Source organism: Drosophila suzukii, chromosome 4, assembly GCF_043229965.1.
Source record: "Drosophila suzukii chromosome 4, CBGP_Dsuzu_IsoJpt1.0, whole genome shotgun sequence".
In the NCBI taxonomy this organism is placed as follows: domain Eukaryota; kingdom Metazoa; phylum Arthropoda; class Insecta; order Diptera; family Drosophilidae; genus Drosophila; species Drosophila suzukii.
The window spans coordinates 2,437,776-2,453,741 of record NC_092083.1 but is presented as its reverse complement, the minus strand read 5'-3'; the positions used below and the strand labels follow the sequence as shown (position 1 = coordinate 2,453,741).

Below are 15,966 nucleotides of genomic sequence, written 5' to 3'. Positions count from 1 at the left end.
GATATCGAATTGCTATGCTTTTTTAAGGAAATTACCTGTGTCCTTCTTGGCAAAACCTGGCGTACAATTTTTATCTAAAAAAAAAATCATTTGCTGGTTAGCCTGATACACCTCGCAAAATTGTTGCTTAAAAAAATTATAACATGAAAAAATCATTTGGCCACATGTTAGGGCTTAAATTATATTTAGCTTTGAGTTGTTTTCCATTTTTTCGGAAAAACTCAATTTGCACGTCTTCTCCCTTCGGATACGGTTTGCTTATGCCGATCAGCTGTTTGCTTCAGCGATTCTCTATGTGAGCAAGAGAAGAGGCTATTACTTTTACAAAATATCCAAAAATGTGGTCGCTAGACAGGTTCTAGCGTTATGCGGGCTTGTAGGCGTTAGAGTGGAGTGCTGAAATAAGCTTGCGCTGCGAAAGAAGCTCTAGAATCTATGTACATGCTTAACGCCAACTTTCTTTAATAGTTTCCGCGATCTCAGCATTCACACGGACGAACAGCAGACAGACGGACATAGTGAGATTCGGCTGGTGATACTGATCAAGGATATATAAACTTTATGCTTTTACCTGTTATATACTTTCCGTTGAATCTAATATACACATTTACTCTACAAGCAACAGATATAAGATCGTATACTTCTTGCGGATAGCATTAGGGCTAAGTAACGGATAGTCTAGTAGTGGAAGTCGGCTTAGCTTTTTATTATTAAATCGTTTACATTTAAGTTGCCACTTACGCTGGTATAGCAATACATTAAAAAGGTTAATTTAAATAAAAAACACATCCATTATTTAACATATTTAAATACTTAGAAGGAATTTCAGGAATTAATGATAGTTCGGAAGACATATTTATTGCTCATATCTCATTTGGGATGACACTGAAATATTTACTGGCGAAATTATTGAGTACATTATTACAAATTTCGGTCGGTAAAAATTCCGTCTAACATCAATTTTATATAAGAAAATAAGACAATTTTAGAATTGCAGATACAAACATAAGAACTTTCGACACGGTTTATAATTCGTAATCGTTGTTATAAAAATAAGGTTAACATTGTAACTGACTTTTGAATATAGATAGGTTTCTTTTGTTGGAATTTTCTACTGCATCATTTGAAGATACCTATTCTCCTCCAACAAAGAGGTCAGAGATGTTGTCATATCGTTGATCACCATATTTGTCCCGGAATATGGATGTGTAGAACTGCTAACATCAGGCCACAATATGTTATTTGATTGCATTCCAGACAATCCTTGAATTTGATCGGCAGATGTATTGTTTGTCTCCACCCAGTTTTGACAACTTTGTACGTATTCTAAAGTTCGCTGGTATGTATCTGACTGCATTGAACTCGTATTACTCGCTTCAACTGTTTTTTGTGTGCTAGGCTGACAAGAAAATTTTGAATAAGTTAAGGGTTGATTCTCTAATGTGGAAATCTTGCCATCATTATTTATGTTTATAGAAGGAGACATTTGAGACTGGCTTATGATGCCGCATTGAATCTCGTTATTTTGGTCTCTATTTAGTTTGGAAACATTTCTTGAGTCTATTCTTGAAAATATTGGAATTGCATTTAGATCTGGCAAGCTTGTCATTGATGAGTCAATGATTTCATTCTGATTTGATTTAGTTATCTGTCGTTGATAGGCTGATGATGGGGATGACTGTTGTTTGAAACCAATATCAATATTTAAAGTTTTATCTGTCTCTTGGGGAAAGGAACTGCATTTAGTTTGCACATGCTGGGTTGGCATAGCTCCCGTACTCGTTTCTCTCTGGCTAATTAAGCCCCCAATTGCTGTCATTGCATGCGCTTTATGCGTTGACAAGTTTGATGTATTTGGTTGCATATCTATTGAGACATCAAAGTTGGAAGTCGGGAGTCTAATTTGTTTATTTACTGGATTTGAATTTGACTTTAAAAGTAATCGGTTGTCGTTTGATGTTATGATTTCAGGTACAATTGACTTGATACCTGCATCTTCTTTCTCCATATAATTTTGATCGTCCTTCACCAAATTTAAGTACTGAAGCATCTCATCGGGAAGTATAAGCTCTTCAACTTCATCCAAATTTATTCTCTCATTTGGATGCTGCTCGCTGGTCATAGTCATTTCAGCCTTCATTGAAACATGGCATGGTGCTTTTTTTAAACTATTCTCGTTACTAGAAGATGTTATATTTATGTTTCTAGCCTTTCCAATGGGAATTTGCAAATTTTGAAGTGGGCTACTTAAACGAGGAACATTAGTTACTGTATTCAAACTTATGTTTGGCAATGGCTCAGATTGACGTCGTAATATATTATTGGGGATTCCTTTATCAATTTCAACATCCCCAACCGGTCCGTTGTTTCCTAAATGTAGAGACTGCATAAAACTGGGAATCGAAAATCGGCCGCCAGTTGGGTTCTGATAACAACTCCCAGAGTCGGTCACCTGCAGGTGCTTCAAATTGGTGGCAATTAAATGAGACGATGGAGGTGGAGGAAGACTATTATTGTAAAAACCAAAACTCGGTTTATTAATAGAAGCATTTGGGCTGCAGTTTGCATTCGAGTCCTTGTTTATTGGAGTCAATCCTGATGTTGAAGTAAGGGCATAGGAGTTGGCTGCATTTGACATTTGGCTAGAGCGTCGTGAGCATCCTGGGGAAATTGGATCATAGAAGGAAGCTGTGGTTGTGTTGTACGAAGGGCCTGGACGCATTGTAGATATAGAAGACACCTGTGATGATTGACTACTACGGCGACTTTGCATACTACCATAATATGTGCTTGCAGTGGAGTTCTGACTATCGCGACGAAAATGTCCTTGCAGAAAGCCGGGTGCGGTGGGAAAGCTTTGCTTATTGAATGTTACATTTGATTGATTTTGTGATAGGTCTTCTGGAAACCCTCCCATACCCGTATCCAGGGGCATTGGAACTGTAATATCACAAGTGGTACCAGGCTCCATCTTGAGTTCTGTTATACGCTGGTTAAGTTCGCTAATTCCAATGGTGCGATTGCTTTCGGGAATGTTACCAAGCATAACCGTACTAGAGTTTATACCTTTAGTTTGCAATCGACTTCTGAATCGTTGCCTTGCAACCACACCACCTCCAACGGTCGATGCCGACGAATTTCCGCTGCCAATATTTACCATAGCACGCAAGACAATTGGTAGGTCAGCCACGTCTACGTCATCCTCACAATTCCAGCCGTCATCTAAAGCTAAATGTTCGGCGGCACCATCTTGTGAATATGTTAAAAAACAGTCTGAAGCTCGTACTCCATTTACCAACTGGTGATGTGGCGAACTTCCATCAGATTCAGATTTAATGCTGGGACTAGACATGCCTATAAGTTTTCCCATCTGCAGGTCTTCGCTGCAAGGGCTTGAGTCAATATTATGCTCTTGGAGGTTATGACGACCTTGACCACTGTCTCTGTGGAACCGAGAGTTGGCATCGTTTAGAGGCAAGCCCTTATGTTTTTTATTTGCATAGAACTCAGCACCATGAACGGTTTTAACATGTTTACGCAAAGAACTTGGGTCGGTGTAACGTTTCGTGCAGCCAGGAGCTTTACAAATGTACGGTTTCTAAAAGATTTCAACCTTAAATTATTATTATTGGAGGACGGTTGTGCTCTTACCTCATTGCTGTGAGTACGATTTTGGTGCTTCGCTCGATCGCTCGCATTACTAAACGCCTTGCTGCAACCCGGATATTCGCACGTATAGGGTTTCTCGCCTGTATGCGACCGTAGATGAGTTTTTAGGTTTTCCAAGCGGGAGTATGCCTTAAAACAACCTTCAAACTACATATAAACACAAACCATTAGGCATGAAATTCAATAATGTTAAATAAAATTAATCTTACTGTGCATTTATGTGGCTTTTCGCCGGTATGACGTCGCATATGCACAACTAGCATATACTGCGCTTTAAATGGTTTTTCACCACGGGTACAATTTTCCCATCGACATACAAAAGCTTTCTTATTGGTTTGGATATGGTCGTTATTTATATGTTTAACAAGTTCATCTTGCGTAATGAATTCAATGCAACAGCTTCGCCAGTGACAATTTGTTTCTATAAAATCTCCGGGCTCATCCTTAATATCCGTCGTATCAGCGTTGGCACAATCATATTCATTCAATGGAGTCGACGCTGATCCACAACTAATAAACTCTTCGCAGCGGCTGCTTGTTTTAACATCTCCAGCAATACTTCTAGTTTTGTTTGCTGTGTGGCTATAACAGCGGTCAGACAAATGCGATGATGCACTGTCCGCTTCCACTTGGGCCACGCTACCCGATGTTGATGAGGGCTGCTCTGACACAGTGTTTTTCTGCTGTCGATTTCTATGATTTCCGTCATCAAAGTTGTTTTGCTAGAAACATTAAACAATTATGTACATATGTATAATTTTATTAAGCAAATCAAAATTACCGAGAGTGCTGCCCCCAGTTTATGTTCATCAGTAACTACCCTTCCTGTTGAAGATGGTGTTATTTGTCCAGGTAAATCGTTTAGATTAGCATGAACGTCATTTAGGCTTAAGGCGGCAGCGCTTGCAGCGTGGCTCATAGTAAACCCGGCGGCAGCTGCTTGTTGTGAAGTCATCGGGTTTAAGAGACCTGCACTTGCACGCAACAAATGAGCTTGTATCTGTTGTAGACGTGGTGCCAATGTTGAATGTGCATGAGACATGGGATTAATGGCACTAGCTGAAATGTGACCATATGAACCACTTGCAGCGCTGCTTCCTCGAGAGCCATTCATAATTGTGGCTAAGGAGTTTGGTGAAAATCTAATCATGGAATTGATGTCAAACGAGTCCGAATAAGGCGAAGAGGAAAGGGCTCGTTTGCGGCTGATGCTTGCACGAATACTACCGCCTGGCGGACGAGGACTACTTAATCGCCTGTTGCCATCAATGCTAAAGTGAAAATCTGTACTGGCTAGAGATCCTGCAGCCGCTGCTGCTACAGCCGCATGATGGAGGTCACCTAGGGAGCCCAGTCCTCGGGAGCCCAAAAAATCTCCTGATCCCAAGCCCAGTCCCGCAAGGTGAAAAGCTGACGCACAATTGACATAAGGATCTAGAAGTTTAAAAGTATTAATTTGTAAATGTTTAATAAGGATACTGTGTATAGATATAATAAAAGCAATACCATGAAATGATGTAGTTGAACTATTTCGTTGAAGAGAATATAATTGTTCCATATATCCGGGGATTCTATAGGCTGGGTGAAACTCATGTGCATGAGGCTGTCCAGTAACATTTAAACTATGAACATGTTGATGCTGATGATTTTGATGGTGACCAGAAGAATTAGCAAGAAGAGTGTTTCCATTACATATGGGTGGTTGAACTGACGTTGCTGTTTTAAGTGAATCGGAAGCTTCAACCGTTTGAATCATGGATGGAACTCCAACCGAGCTGGAAACGTCTGTTGTGTGTACGTGGTTAATGCATGGAGATACTGGTAAAACTGTTGCCGCGGCAGCCACGGCAGCAGCTCGCCTGGAGGCTAGAAACTGCAGTTCAGAATATCTACAAAAAGGTTCATTTAGTTTTTACATTATTAATTTCCATTTGTAAATATTATTTTATTTACTTATAGCCTAGTTCCGTTGGCATTTTTGAATATATCATTATTGCATAGTTTACATTAAAAAATCTCAAAAAACGTGAATGCATGTATAATATTAGTCTTGCAAGAGGATAGTAAAGTTCAAAAATATTTACCCCAAAACTCTAATAATTTCAAACTATAAATTTATAAAATATCATAATGAGCCATCCAAATACATATTCAAATTCGTTAATCTGAGTACCAGGAGATAAGCCCTCGAAAAAAGGGTCCGTCCACTATTTGCCTCTCGCCTTTTTATAGCTAAACAAGGAAGAACGCTATAGTCGAGTAACTCGACTATCAGATACCCGTTACTCAGCTAAATGGAGATATGCAAGCAGCAAAGCGAGATTAAAATGCGCCACCTACCGGCGGTAGACAAATTTAAGCGCTATGGGCGTTAGAGTGGGCGTGCCAATTTTTTTTTTTGATCAATCGATAGGTATTGACGAGACCAATACATTTCAGTTAAAATTTTTTATCTTGCATGAAAATTGTGGGCGTCACAGGTTTGGGCGGTTTGTGGGCGTTAAATTGGGCGTGGCAAACTTTTTTTTAGGTCAATCGATAGGTATTGATAAGAACAATAAATTTCAGTTAAAATTTTTATTCTAGCATCAAAACTGTATGAGCCACAGTTTTGGGCTGTTTGTGGGCGTAAGAGTGGGCGTGGCACTCTGCTGAAACAAACGTGCGCTGCGTAAGAAGCTCAGGAATCTGCACGCCAAATTTCAATATCTCTTATAGTTTCCGAGATCTCAGCGTTCATCCGGACAGACAGACGGACATGGCTAGATCGACTCGGCTAGTGATCCTGATCAAGAATATATATTCTTTATGGGGTCGGAAACGCTTCCTTCTGCCTGTTTTATACTTTCCGACGAGTCTAGTATACCCTTTTACTCTACGAGTAACGGGTATAAAAACTTATTTCGTTGATTTGACGAATCTACATTTAAGCACTAGATCCCCGCAGTTCCAAAAATCCCGAGATATTCATCAGGTAACTGTGGCACGCATGACATTTTGTGTAATGGTATTATCCGGGAATTATATTTATACGCGAGGCGAAGAGATTAAATCCCTTTGCTTGTTTTCTGCCGACCTTAACAGCGGCAGACGACGCCAAAAAGTTTTCAAATTCCGGATGATCTGCAGAGCTACTAAGATCGGCATAACAGTTAACGCCATAACGCAGATGCACCTTTTACGTTGGTACGGACTCCACTTTTTAAGGGGCACATATACACGTGTACTCCGAAAAAGTGTTTACGGCGTTAACGTCATTGAATTATTTTTTTTAGGATGGACAGTGTTAGAAATACTCGTGTCTCACTTGTACTTTTATACTTGTACGTGTCTAGACAAACATCACATTCATTGTTGTCGCTTTGTTATGAATCACCAACACAATATATGAAAAATACCAAATATTTTCGTTTAAGCCTAGTATTCAGATCGGCTCAGAGTTTCACTAGTCATATATTCTTATACCCTTGAAGAGGGTAGTATGAGATCAGTCAGAAGTTTGCAACGCAGTGAAGGAGACGTTTCCGACCCCATAAAGTATATATGTTCTTGATCAGCATCACTAGACGAGTCGATCTAGCCATGTCCGTCCGTCCGTCCGTTTCTACGCAAACTAGTGTTTTTATTAATGTAAATTAGTAGCTTAAAGCTACCTTTTCGCATCGATGGTTCGCTATCTTTCCGGCGCCACCTGCAGCTATTTTTAGGTTGTTTATTTATTTATTTATTTATTTCATTTCGCCAACGGAATTCCTTTACTGGCTACTTGAACATTTCAATTTACAAAATAATTGACTAACCTATGCTTAAGACTTGATTTACTTGAGAAGTAGTCCAATTGCATATCAATTGGAAGTGCGTTAGGCTCATATAAGGCCCTATAGAGGGGTTCGTTTTTGGAATAATTTGTCCGCCGCAGCTCGATGAAAAAGGGATCAAAATTCCGAAGTTGCGTAGGCGGGGCGTGAAAACCAACTTTCGATAGCAGTTCTGGACAGTCGATACTAACATCCAACAAATCAGAGATGAAGCAAATGGCGAGGATACTTCTACGATGCTCAAGGGATGGTAGGTGAACAAGCCTACATTGCTGGTGGTATGAAGGGGTAGGGTCTAAAAACCTTAGCGGCAACAACGCGAATTTCAAAAACTGTTTCTGTAGACGTTCTATTCTGTTTCCATGAGTGGTAGTGAAGGGATTCCAAATAAGAGACGCATATTCTAGTTTAGATCGGACAAATGCAAAATAAAGCGCAAGTCTCGTGTAGGAATCCGTGAATAGCGATGCGTTCCGTTTCACAAATCCAAACATAGCATAGGCCCTGGGCATGATGTAATCGAAGTGTGCTGCAAACTTAAATTTTGAGTCAAACAACACTCCTAGATCCAAGGATTCCTGCCGCAGTTGTAGAGGTTGACCATTGATATTATAAGATGTGACGATATTGTATGCGGATCTACTGTAAGTGACATAGAAGCACTTGCTTATGTTAAGAGGAAGCGAATTTCGGCTACAAAAAGAGCTCAAGGAAACTAAGTCATGTTGAACCAATTGTGAGTCTGTCGCTAATTTAATAGACTTAAACAAGGGAGAACGCTATAGTCGAGTACCTCGACTATCAGATACCCGTTACTCAGCTAAATGGAGATATGCAAGCAGCAAAGCGAGATTAAAATGCGCCACCTACCGGCGGTATACAGATTTAAGCGTTATGGGCGTTAGAGTGGGCGTGGCGAGTTTTGTTTGGATCAATCGATAGGTATTGACGAGACCAATACATTTCAGTTAAAATTTTTTATTTAGCATGAAAATTGTGGGCGTCACAGGGTTTTGCGGTTTGTGGGCGTTAAAGTGGGCGTGGCAAACTTTTTTTTGGGTCAATCGATAGGTATTGATGAGAACTTTACATTTCAGTTAAAATTTTCTATCTAGCATCATAACTGTAGGAGCCACAGTTTTGGGCGGTTTGTGGGCGTTAGAGTGGGCGTGGCAGTCTACTGAAACAAACTTGCGCTGCGTAGGAAGCTCAGGAATCTGCACGCCGAATCTCAATAGCCTAGCTCCCATAGTTTCCGAGATCTCAGCGTTCATCCGGACAGACGGACAGACGGACATGGCTAGATCGACTCGGCTAGTGATCCTGATCAAGAATATATATATACTTTATGGGGTCGGAAACGCTTCCTTCTGCCTGTTACATACTTTCCGACGAATCTAGTATACCCTTTTACTCTACGAGTAACGGGTATAAAAATTTTAAATCATCTGCATACAGGAGACACTCTGAAGATAGACAGAACCTCACATCATTAATGAAAATGATGAAAAGCAGAGGTCCCATAGCACTCCCCTGAGGGAGGCCGAGATTTTTCCATTAATATTAACTCTATAAAGTCGATGGTGTAAATATGATTTTATCCAATTTAGTAGTGCCGAATGTATACCCAAGCGGGCCAGTTTTGCCAGTAGGGCACTGTGGCTAACTTTGTCAAAGGCTTTCGCAAAATCAGTGTAAATAGCATCAACCTGATATCGCATATTAAAGGCATGAATGCAATAGTTGCTGAAAACGGCCAGATTAGTCGTAGTTGACCGACCTGCAACAAAACCATGCTGAGAAGTGGTTATATATGTTTTTACAAGAAATGATAATTTATGGGCAACAATGCTTTTGAAGAGTTTAGCGATATTACTGATCTTTGCTATAGGCCTGTAATTGGCAATGTTATTCTTCGGCCCTGATTTTAAAATTGGAGTCACGGATGCGACCTTCCATCTATCCGCAAAGTGTCCACTAGAAAGTGATTTATCAAACAGAATTTTTAGTGGAACGCATAGCACCTCTATACAATGTTTCAGAAAGTAGTATCACTGTGGGCGGCAGTTCACGTAGCACCAGGAGGGTGTGCGAAGGCGACTACTATATATACACGAATGAAAATCTACTGTAATAGTCTGATTGTTTCGAGTGAAAGATATTGGAAAAACTAAAAGGATTACATACTAAGACATTAAACATTTTAATTGGTTTTGGTAAAAAAGCAGTGAAAGTGTAAACGTGAAAATTTAGAAAAATTTATCTGTTTGGGCCGGTGGGGATAAATACCCGCCGCCATTAACCTACCTGTATTCTCACTTAAAATTAAAAATATTGACATTAACTTTCCGATACTTCCTATGGCAGCTATAAATTCAAAATTTTAGATTTTTATTAAATTGATTTCGTAATTCTGAAATATTATAATTATCTATATACCGAAGTAGAAGAGAATAAAATCAAAAATAACAATGCTATAATTTTGTTTATATTATTTTCCCTTTAATAACACTAGCTTACAAAATAACAAATAGTATAAATATAAATTCTTTATAGTACCCACTGATATCCCTTTGTAAAAAATATTTTAATTGTAAATATTAAACAACTTTAACACATTTCCTTCAATATCAAAATACAAATTAATTTTGTTATTCTCAAAATGAAATTGCATTCCTGTTTAAACAAATATATATGTGTTTAAACAAATTGATTCCAAAAACATCGTTAATAGGAAAGTCTTGCCAAAAAATTTAAAATTTTTGAAACTAAAAGGTAAGAGTTCAGTAAAATATTTGCATTATGGAAAATGTCCTTGGGAAAATCACAAAAACCAGCCAAAACCTCTTCCTCTATGGTGGTGTGGATATGAATTTAAATTTACTTTAAGTGGCAAAGATAAAAGCAGGTAAAAAGTAAAGGATTATATAACGATCTATTACGAAAATTTCGCAGGCGAAGCTGCGGGCCACCTTGCTAAACATACAATTTCTTAAAAAAGCTATAAAAAATTATCCATTGAAAATTTTTGTTTCTTTTTTTGTGATATAGGGGTCCAACTATACCAGGGTCCACCATCACCTCTCTTGGGGTATTTTGGCTGTAAACCAGTGGTATCCGATCGTTCCTAGGGCAGACATAATGGGTTCGTCCAACTTAAAAAATTTTTTTTACAAATTATGAAATATTGAAAAAGTGGCATTCCCCAGACTAGAAGTTTATATTACGGCAGTCCACGTAGTGACGAAGCACACCAAGATGGTGTACGAAGGCGACTACTATATATACACGAAATGAAAAACTATTGTAATCGTCCGATTGTATGGAGTGATACATCAATCGAAAGTTATTGCAAAAACTTAAAGGATTGCATTCCAAGAATTTAAAAAAAATTGGTTTGGGAGAAAGAGTGGTGAAAGTGTAAAAGTGAAAATGTAGAAAATTTCATCGGTTGGGGCCTGCGCGGATAAATACCCCCGTTATTAACCTGTATTCTCACTTAAAATACGCGTCTAATGACACCTCTACTCTAAAAACAAGATTTTGGGGGACTTCTCAAAAAGAACATTTTTTTTGTTTGTCAGTTTGTCCCAAAACGTTTTTTTGGAGTCCTGAAAATTCTAGACGATGATAAACAGCTCAACATAAGAAACCTTAGGCCTACCACTTTTGGTAAAACCAGCTATTTTGGCGAGAAAACAGCTATAAATAGCTAAATGTTGTACACCCGTAACTTGTGAACTACTAAAGCTTCAAGCTTGTGCTATATGTCGATAGAAAGGTATTTTTAAATACTTTGTTCACCTTTGTAACATAAATTGTCTAAGTTATGGGCAAAAGTTTTTTTATTTAGATATTTTTCTGATTTTTAAAAACGGTTTCAAATTAAATTTTAAGGTGTGAGCCCTGACGATTCCTCAACTTTTGACATACGACACATTCTTGTAAAAAGTCTCGTTTTAAAGTTATTAATCAACAAAAAGGGCACATTTACCTGATCAGAATATCTAACAATGCCTGCGCACTGACCTTTTTTGTGCGTATCCAAACTCTATTTGAAGGTCCTGGAAATTTAAGATGATGGTAAACAGCATAATATAAGAATTCTTAGTTTTAGAACTTTTGGAAAAACACGTTAGTTTGGCAGAAAAGCAGCTATAAATAGCTATATTTAGTACACCCGTAACATGTAAACTAGAAAAGCTACAGGCTTGTTCTATATATCGTAAAAAGGTATTTCGAAATACTTTGTATGACTTTCGAAACGACTTTTATTCCTCCTCTGCTTCTGAGGAAAACTAATATGCACTCTTTTCACACATCACTGTGAACGGCAGTCCACTTTGTGACGAAGTCCACTGCATCACTGCTGTGATGGTCCGATCATAACTAGTGCTATTTAATATGCTTGGGTTAAACAGTACGATTTTGATAAGGTGTGCCGAATGTAAGAAAAACAAGAAATTGTAATTATTTAGTAGATAGTACATTATTAATAACTAATAATAATAATACATTTTCGTCACAAAAGTTGATATCAGCACTATTGTTTGCTAAAGGTGCGATCGTCACAAGATTTTTACCTCGTTAAGAGGTTTTTTGTTTGATTAAATTAACCTAAAAAAGTTTAAATTTACCAGAAAGGTTTCATTAACTAAACCTTGGATTGTATGTGACTTACAATTTTATTTAATCGCTTCCTAATTTGTATTTACTTAAGTTATCAATAAAAAAGACATTAAATATACGTGCTTTTATTTAAAAATATGTCGCAGATATGTCGCAATACGTTTTAAACAAGAAAGGAAGTTAACTTCGGTAAGCCGAAGTTTGTATACCCTTGCAGTTATAACTATTATATTTAAGATAATATGTCAAAAAACACCGAAGCTATAATTTCTTTCATATTATTTTCCCACCAATTTTCCGATCGTTCCTATGACAGCTATATGATAAAGTCGTCCGATTTCGATAAAATTTAATTCAAAATTCAGAACTAATTAAAAAATGTCATTTCCAAGCGTAGGAGGTTATATGTTAAAAACACTAAAGAAATAATTTTGTAAAAATTTTTTTCCGATTATTCCTATGGGAGCTATAAGATAAAGTTGTCTGATCCGGCAAAAGAAATAAGACTTTTGGGAAAGTTTCAGCCCGATAGCTTTTAAACTGAGAGACTAGTTTGCGTAGAAACGGACGGACAGACGGACATGGCTAGATCGACTCGTCTAGTCATGCTGATCAAGAATATATATACTTTATGGGGTCGGAAACGTCTCCTTCACTGCGTTGCAAACTTCTTACTGAAATCAATACACCCTCTGCAAGGGTATAAAAATGTTTACAATTAAAACAAGGAAAAACGCTATAGTCGAGTACCGCGACTATCAGATACCCGTTACTCAGCTAAAGGGACCAAAGGGAAATGGAGATATGCTGGCAGCAAAGCGATTAGAGCGTTAGAGAGGGCGTGGAAAACTTTTTTTTGATCAGTCGATAGGTATTGCCGAGACCAATAGATTTCAGTTAAAATTTTTTATCTAGCATGAAAATTGTGGGCGTCACAGGTTTGGGCGGTTTGTGGGCGTTAAAGTGGGCGTGGCAAGCTTTTTTTAAATCAATCGATAAGTATTGATGAGAACAATAAATTTCAGTTAAAATTTTTATTCTAGCATCAAAACTGTAGGAGCCACAGTTTTGGGCGGTTTGTGGGCGTTAGAGTGGGCGTGGCACTTTGCTGAAACAAACTTGCGCTGCGTAAGAAGCTCAGGAATCTTCACGCCAAATCTCAATAGCTCTTATAGTTTCCGAGATCTCAGCGTTCATCCGGACGGACAGACAGACGGACAGACGGTCCGACGGACAGACGGACATGGCTAGATCGACTCGCCTAGTGATCCTGATCAAGAATATATATACTTTATGGGGTCGGAAACGCTTCCTTCTGCCTGTTACATACTTTCCGACGAATCTAGTATACCCTTTTACTCTACGAGTAACGGGTATAAAAACGGACGACTATACGGATAATAAATGGGGAAAAATAGGAAAGCAACACAAGAACTCAAAGTTGAACTTTGTTTAATATTCAGAATACTGAGAAAATCTCCGATACAAACTTTTGTTCCATCACATACAGATTTCGTGTCATAGCTAACAAAACAAAAACCGATGTTTGTCGACATTTTGAAATTAAAATTGTGTGTGTGTTTTTATCTACTCGTATAATTCTGCGGGCAAAAAGTAAGGTGAATTTGTTTTTCTTTCGATTTTCGTGGAAACTTAAGGGACCACTCCGCGTTTCGAGTCGACTGAGGAGATAAAAGCTGACTCGAAGAAGGCGCTGTTGGCTATTGCAAGGGAACTATTTGGCATGTTTCGAGGATTGGAAAAAACGTTTGCATAAGTATACTTTCCCGGGAGGGGATTACTTAAAAAGGAAATAAAATTGGTTTAAAAGAATAAATAAAGATTTTTAATTTTACAAACAAATCCATGTTACTTTTTCTTATCGCAGAATGTTGTCAAATTTGAAATAAGTCCTGGCAATCTATATAATGCGAGTAGTTATCTGAGTTATTTGCTATAGAAGATAAATTTTTGTAAATGCTGGTTTTCCTTTGATTTTTAGTGGTACAAAAAAAGGTATACATTGTTTTGCGCTAGCGACTTAAAAGACAACCTGTCCTTAAAATGTTAAAACCAACTTCAGTAGTAAAGTCTGATTAGGAAACGGATATCTGATAGTCGAGGCCTTAACCAATTAATTTATGGTGTGGACTCTACAGTTTTGTTCAGTTTGTACACGTAAGAGTCGACTCAGCTAGTGATCCTGATCGAGAATATATATTCGTTATAGGGTTGGAAACGCTTCCTTCTACCTGTTACATACTTTTCGACGAATCTTGTATACCCTTTTAACCCTTTTACCCTTGTAAACCCCTAAAACAAACAAAAAATTTTTTAAATCAGTAACCAGATTCTGTGTTGATAAATAAACGACGACTGTACAAAATTAACTAAATATACCAAACCATACCAAAGAGTCTACTAAGACTTTACTATTTCCCAATACTAGGTTACAAGCGTTACGTCCGGCATCTCGAGTCACTTTAAAAGTTCCATATGTCCGAAAAAGTTCGGTGTCAGATAAAAACGTAAAGATAAATCAGATTTCTCGTATCCTTTAATATAACGGATTAAATAACAATGTGAAAGTGCTGTTAATCACAGATTTAAGAAGGTATAATTGGTTATAGGTTTTGTTTATTTAGGTGTAATTTTACCGAGCCGAATAAGGGTTTTTATTACAGTCAACTCTTAAATTGTCACTCAAGAAACATTTCCTTAACAGGTACTTAATCTGCCCCCTAAACCTTAAAATTTGTGATTGTGTGGCTCCTACAGTTTTGATGCTAGAATAAAAACTTTAACTGAAATGTATTGTTCTCATCAATACCCACAAACCGCCCAAACCTGTGACGCCCACAATCTTCATGCTTGATAAAAAATTTTAACTGAAATGTATTGGTCTCGTCAATACCTATCGATTGATCCAAAAAAAAAATGTGCCACGCCCATAACGCTTAAATCTGTCTACCGCCGGTAGGTGGCGCATTTTTATCTCGCTTTGCTGCTTGCATATCTCCATTTCCCTTTGGTCCTTTAGCGGAGTAACGGGTATCTGATAGTCGAGGTACTCGACTATAGCGTTCTTCCTTGTTTATGTTTAATAACACAATAACATAAAGAAACTTCGCTATAACAGTTTTGAAAGAGTCTCTTTGGATCACAATTATAATTAAAAAGAAAGAAAGCTAACTTTCTATACCCTTGCAGGCCGTTCCCGTGGGAGCATTGTATGTATAGAGCTATCCAATATTTAGAAAACTAAAAATAAATTTACAACCGTATATGTTGACGAAATACACCGTTCTTTGTAGTATATTGATATTAATTATCAGATCGTCCCATTGCAGCTAAATTTTATTAAATATTAAAAGAAAAAAAACAAAAGTTAACATTTTTTGAATTTTTTTTTTAAATATCCGGTCCGATCCCGCTCGTTTTGACTTACATACTACCTGCAATAGAAATAAGACGTTTGAGAAGTTTGCATCCCGATATCTTGAAAACTGAGAGACCAGTTTGCGTAGAATCGAACATGGCTAGATCGACTCGTCTAGTGATGGTGAAGAATATATATACTTTATACTTTGCATTTTAATTCCTTGTGCGTATATATGTATAAAAGTCCAGATGATATTAATAATAACATTACAGTCGTCCTTTAAGATAATGCCAATTATTATACCCGTTACTCGTAGAGTAAAAGGGTATACTAGATTCGTCGGAAAGTATGTAACAGGCAGAAGGAAGCGTTTCCGACCCCATAAAGTATATATATTCTTGATCAGGATCACTAGCCGAGTCGATCTAGCCATGTCCGTCTGTCCGGATGAACGCTGAGATCTCGGAA

The 15,966-nt window shown here is 37.8% G+C and overlaps 1 protein-coding gene across 3 annotated transcripts in view; it reads right to left on the bottom strand.

The window, feature by feature from the left end:
- Nucleotides 1–685: 685 nt before the first annotated feature.
- Nucleotides 686–15,966, bottom strand: part of ci (cubitus interruptus) — a 35,246-nt gene continuing 19,965 nt past the window's right edge. For 2 of the 3 annotated variants that reach the window (XM_065867365.2, XM_017088709.4), the window contains exons 2-6: nucleotides 5,176–5,558; nucleotides 4,451–5,103; nucleotides 3,879–4,391; nucleotides 3,652–3,816; nucleotides 686–3,598 (exon numbers count right to left, since the gene is read on the bottom strand). In XM_065867365.2, the coding sequence (XP_065723437.1) occupies nucleotides 1,112–3,598; nucleotides 3,652–3,816; nucleotides 3,879–4,391; nucleotides 4,451–5,103; nucleotides 5,176–5,558 (4,201 nt within the window). In that variant the 3' untranslated portion in view covers nucleotides 686–1,111. The remainder of the gene's footprint in view (nucleotides 3,599–3,651; nucleotides 3,817–3,878; nucleotides 4,392–4,450; nucleotides 5,104–5,175; nucleotides 5,559–15,966) is intronic. The other variant, XM_017088711.4, reaches the window with a different exon arrangement.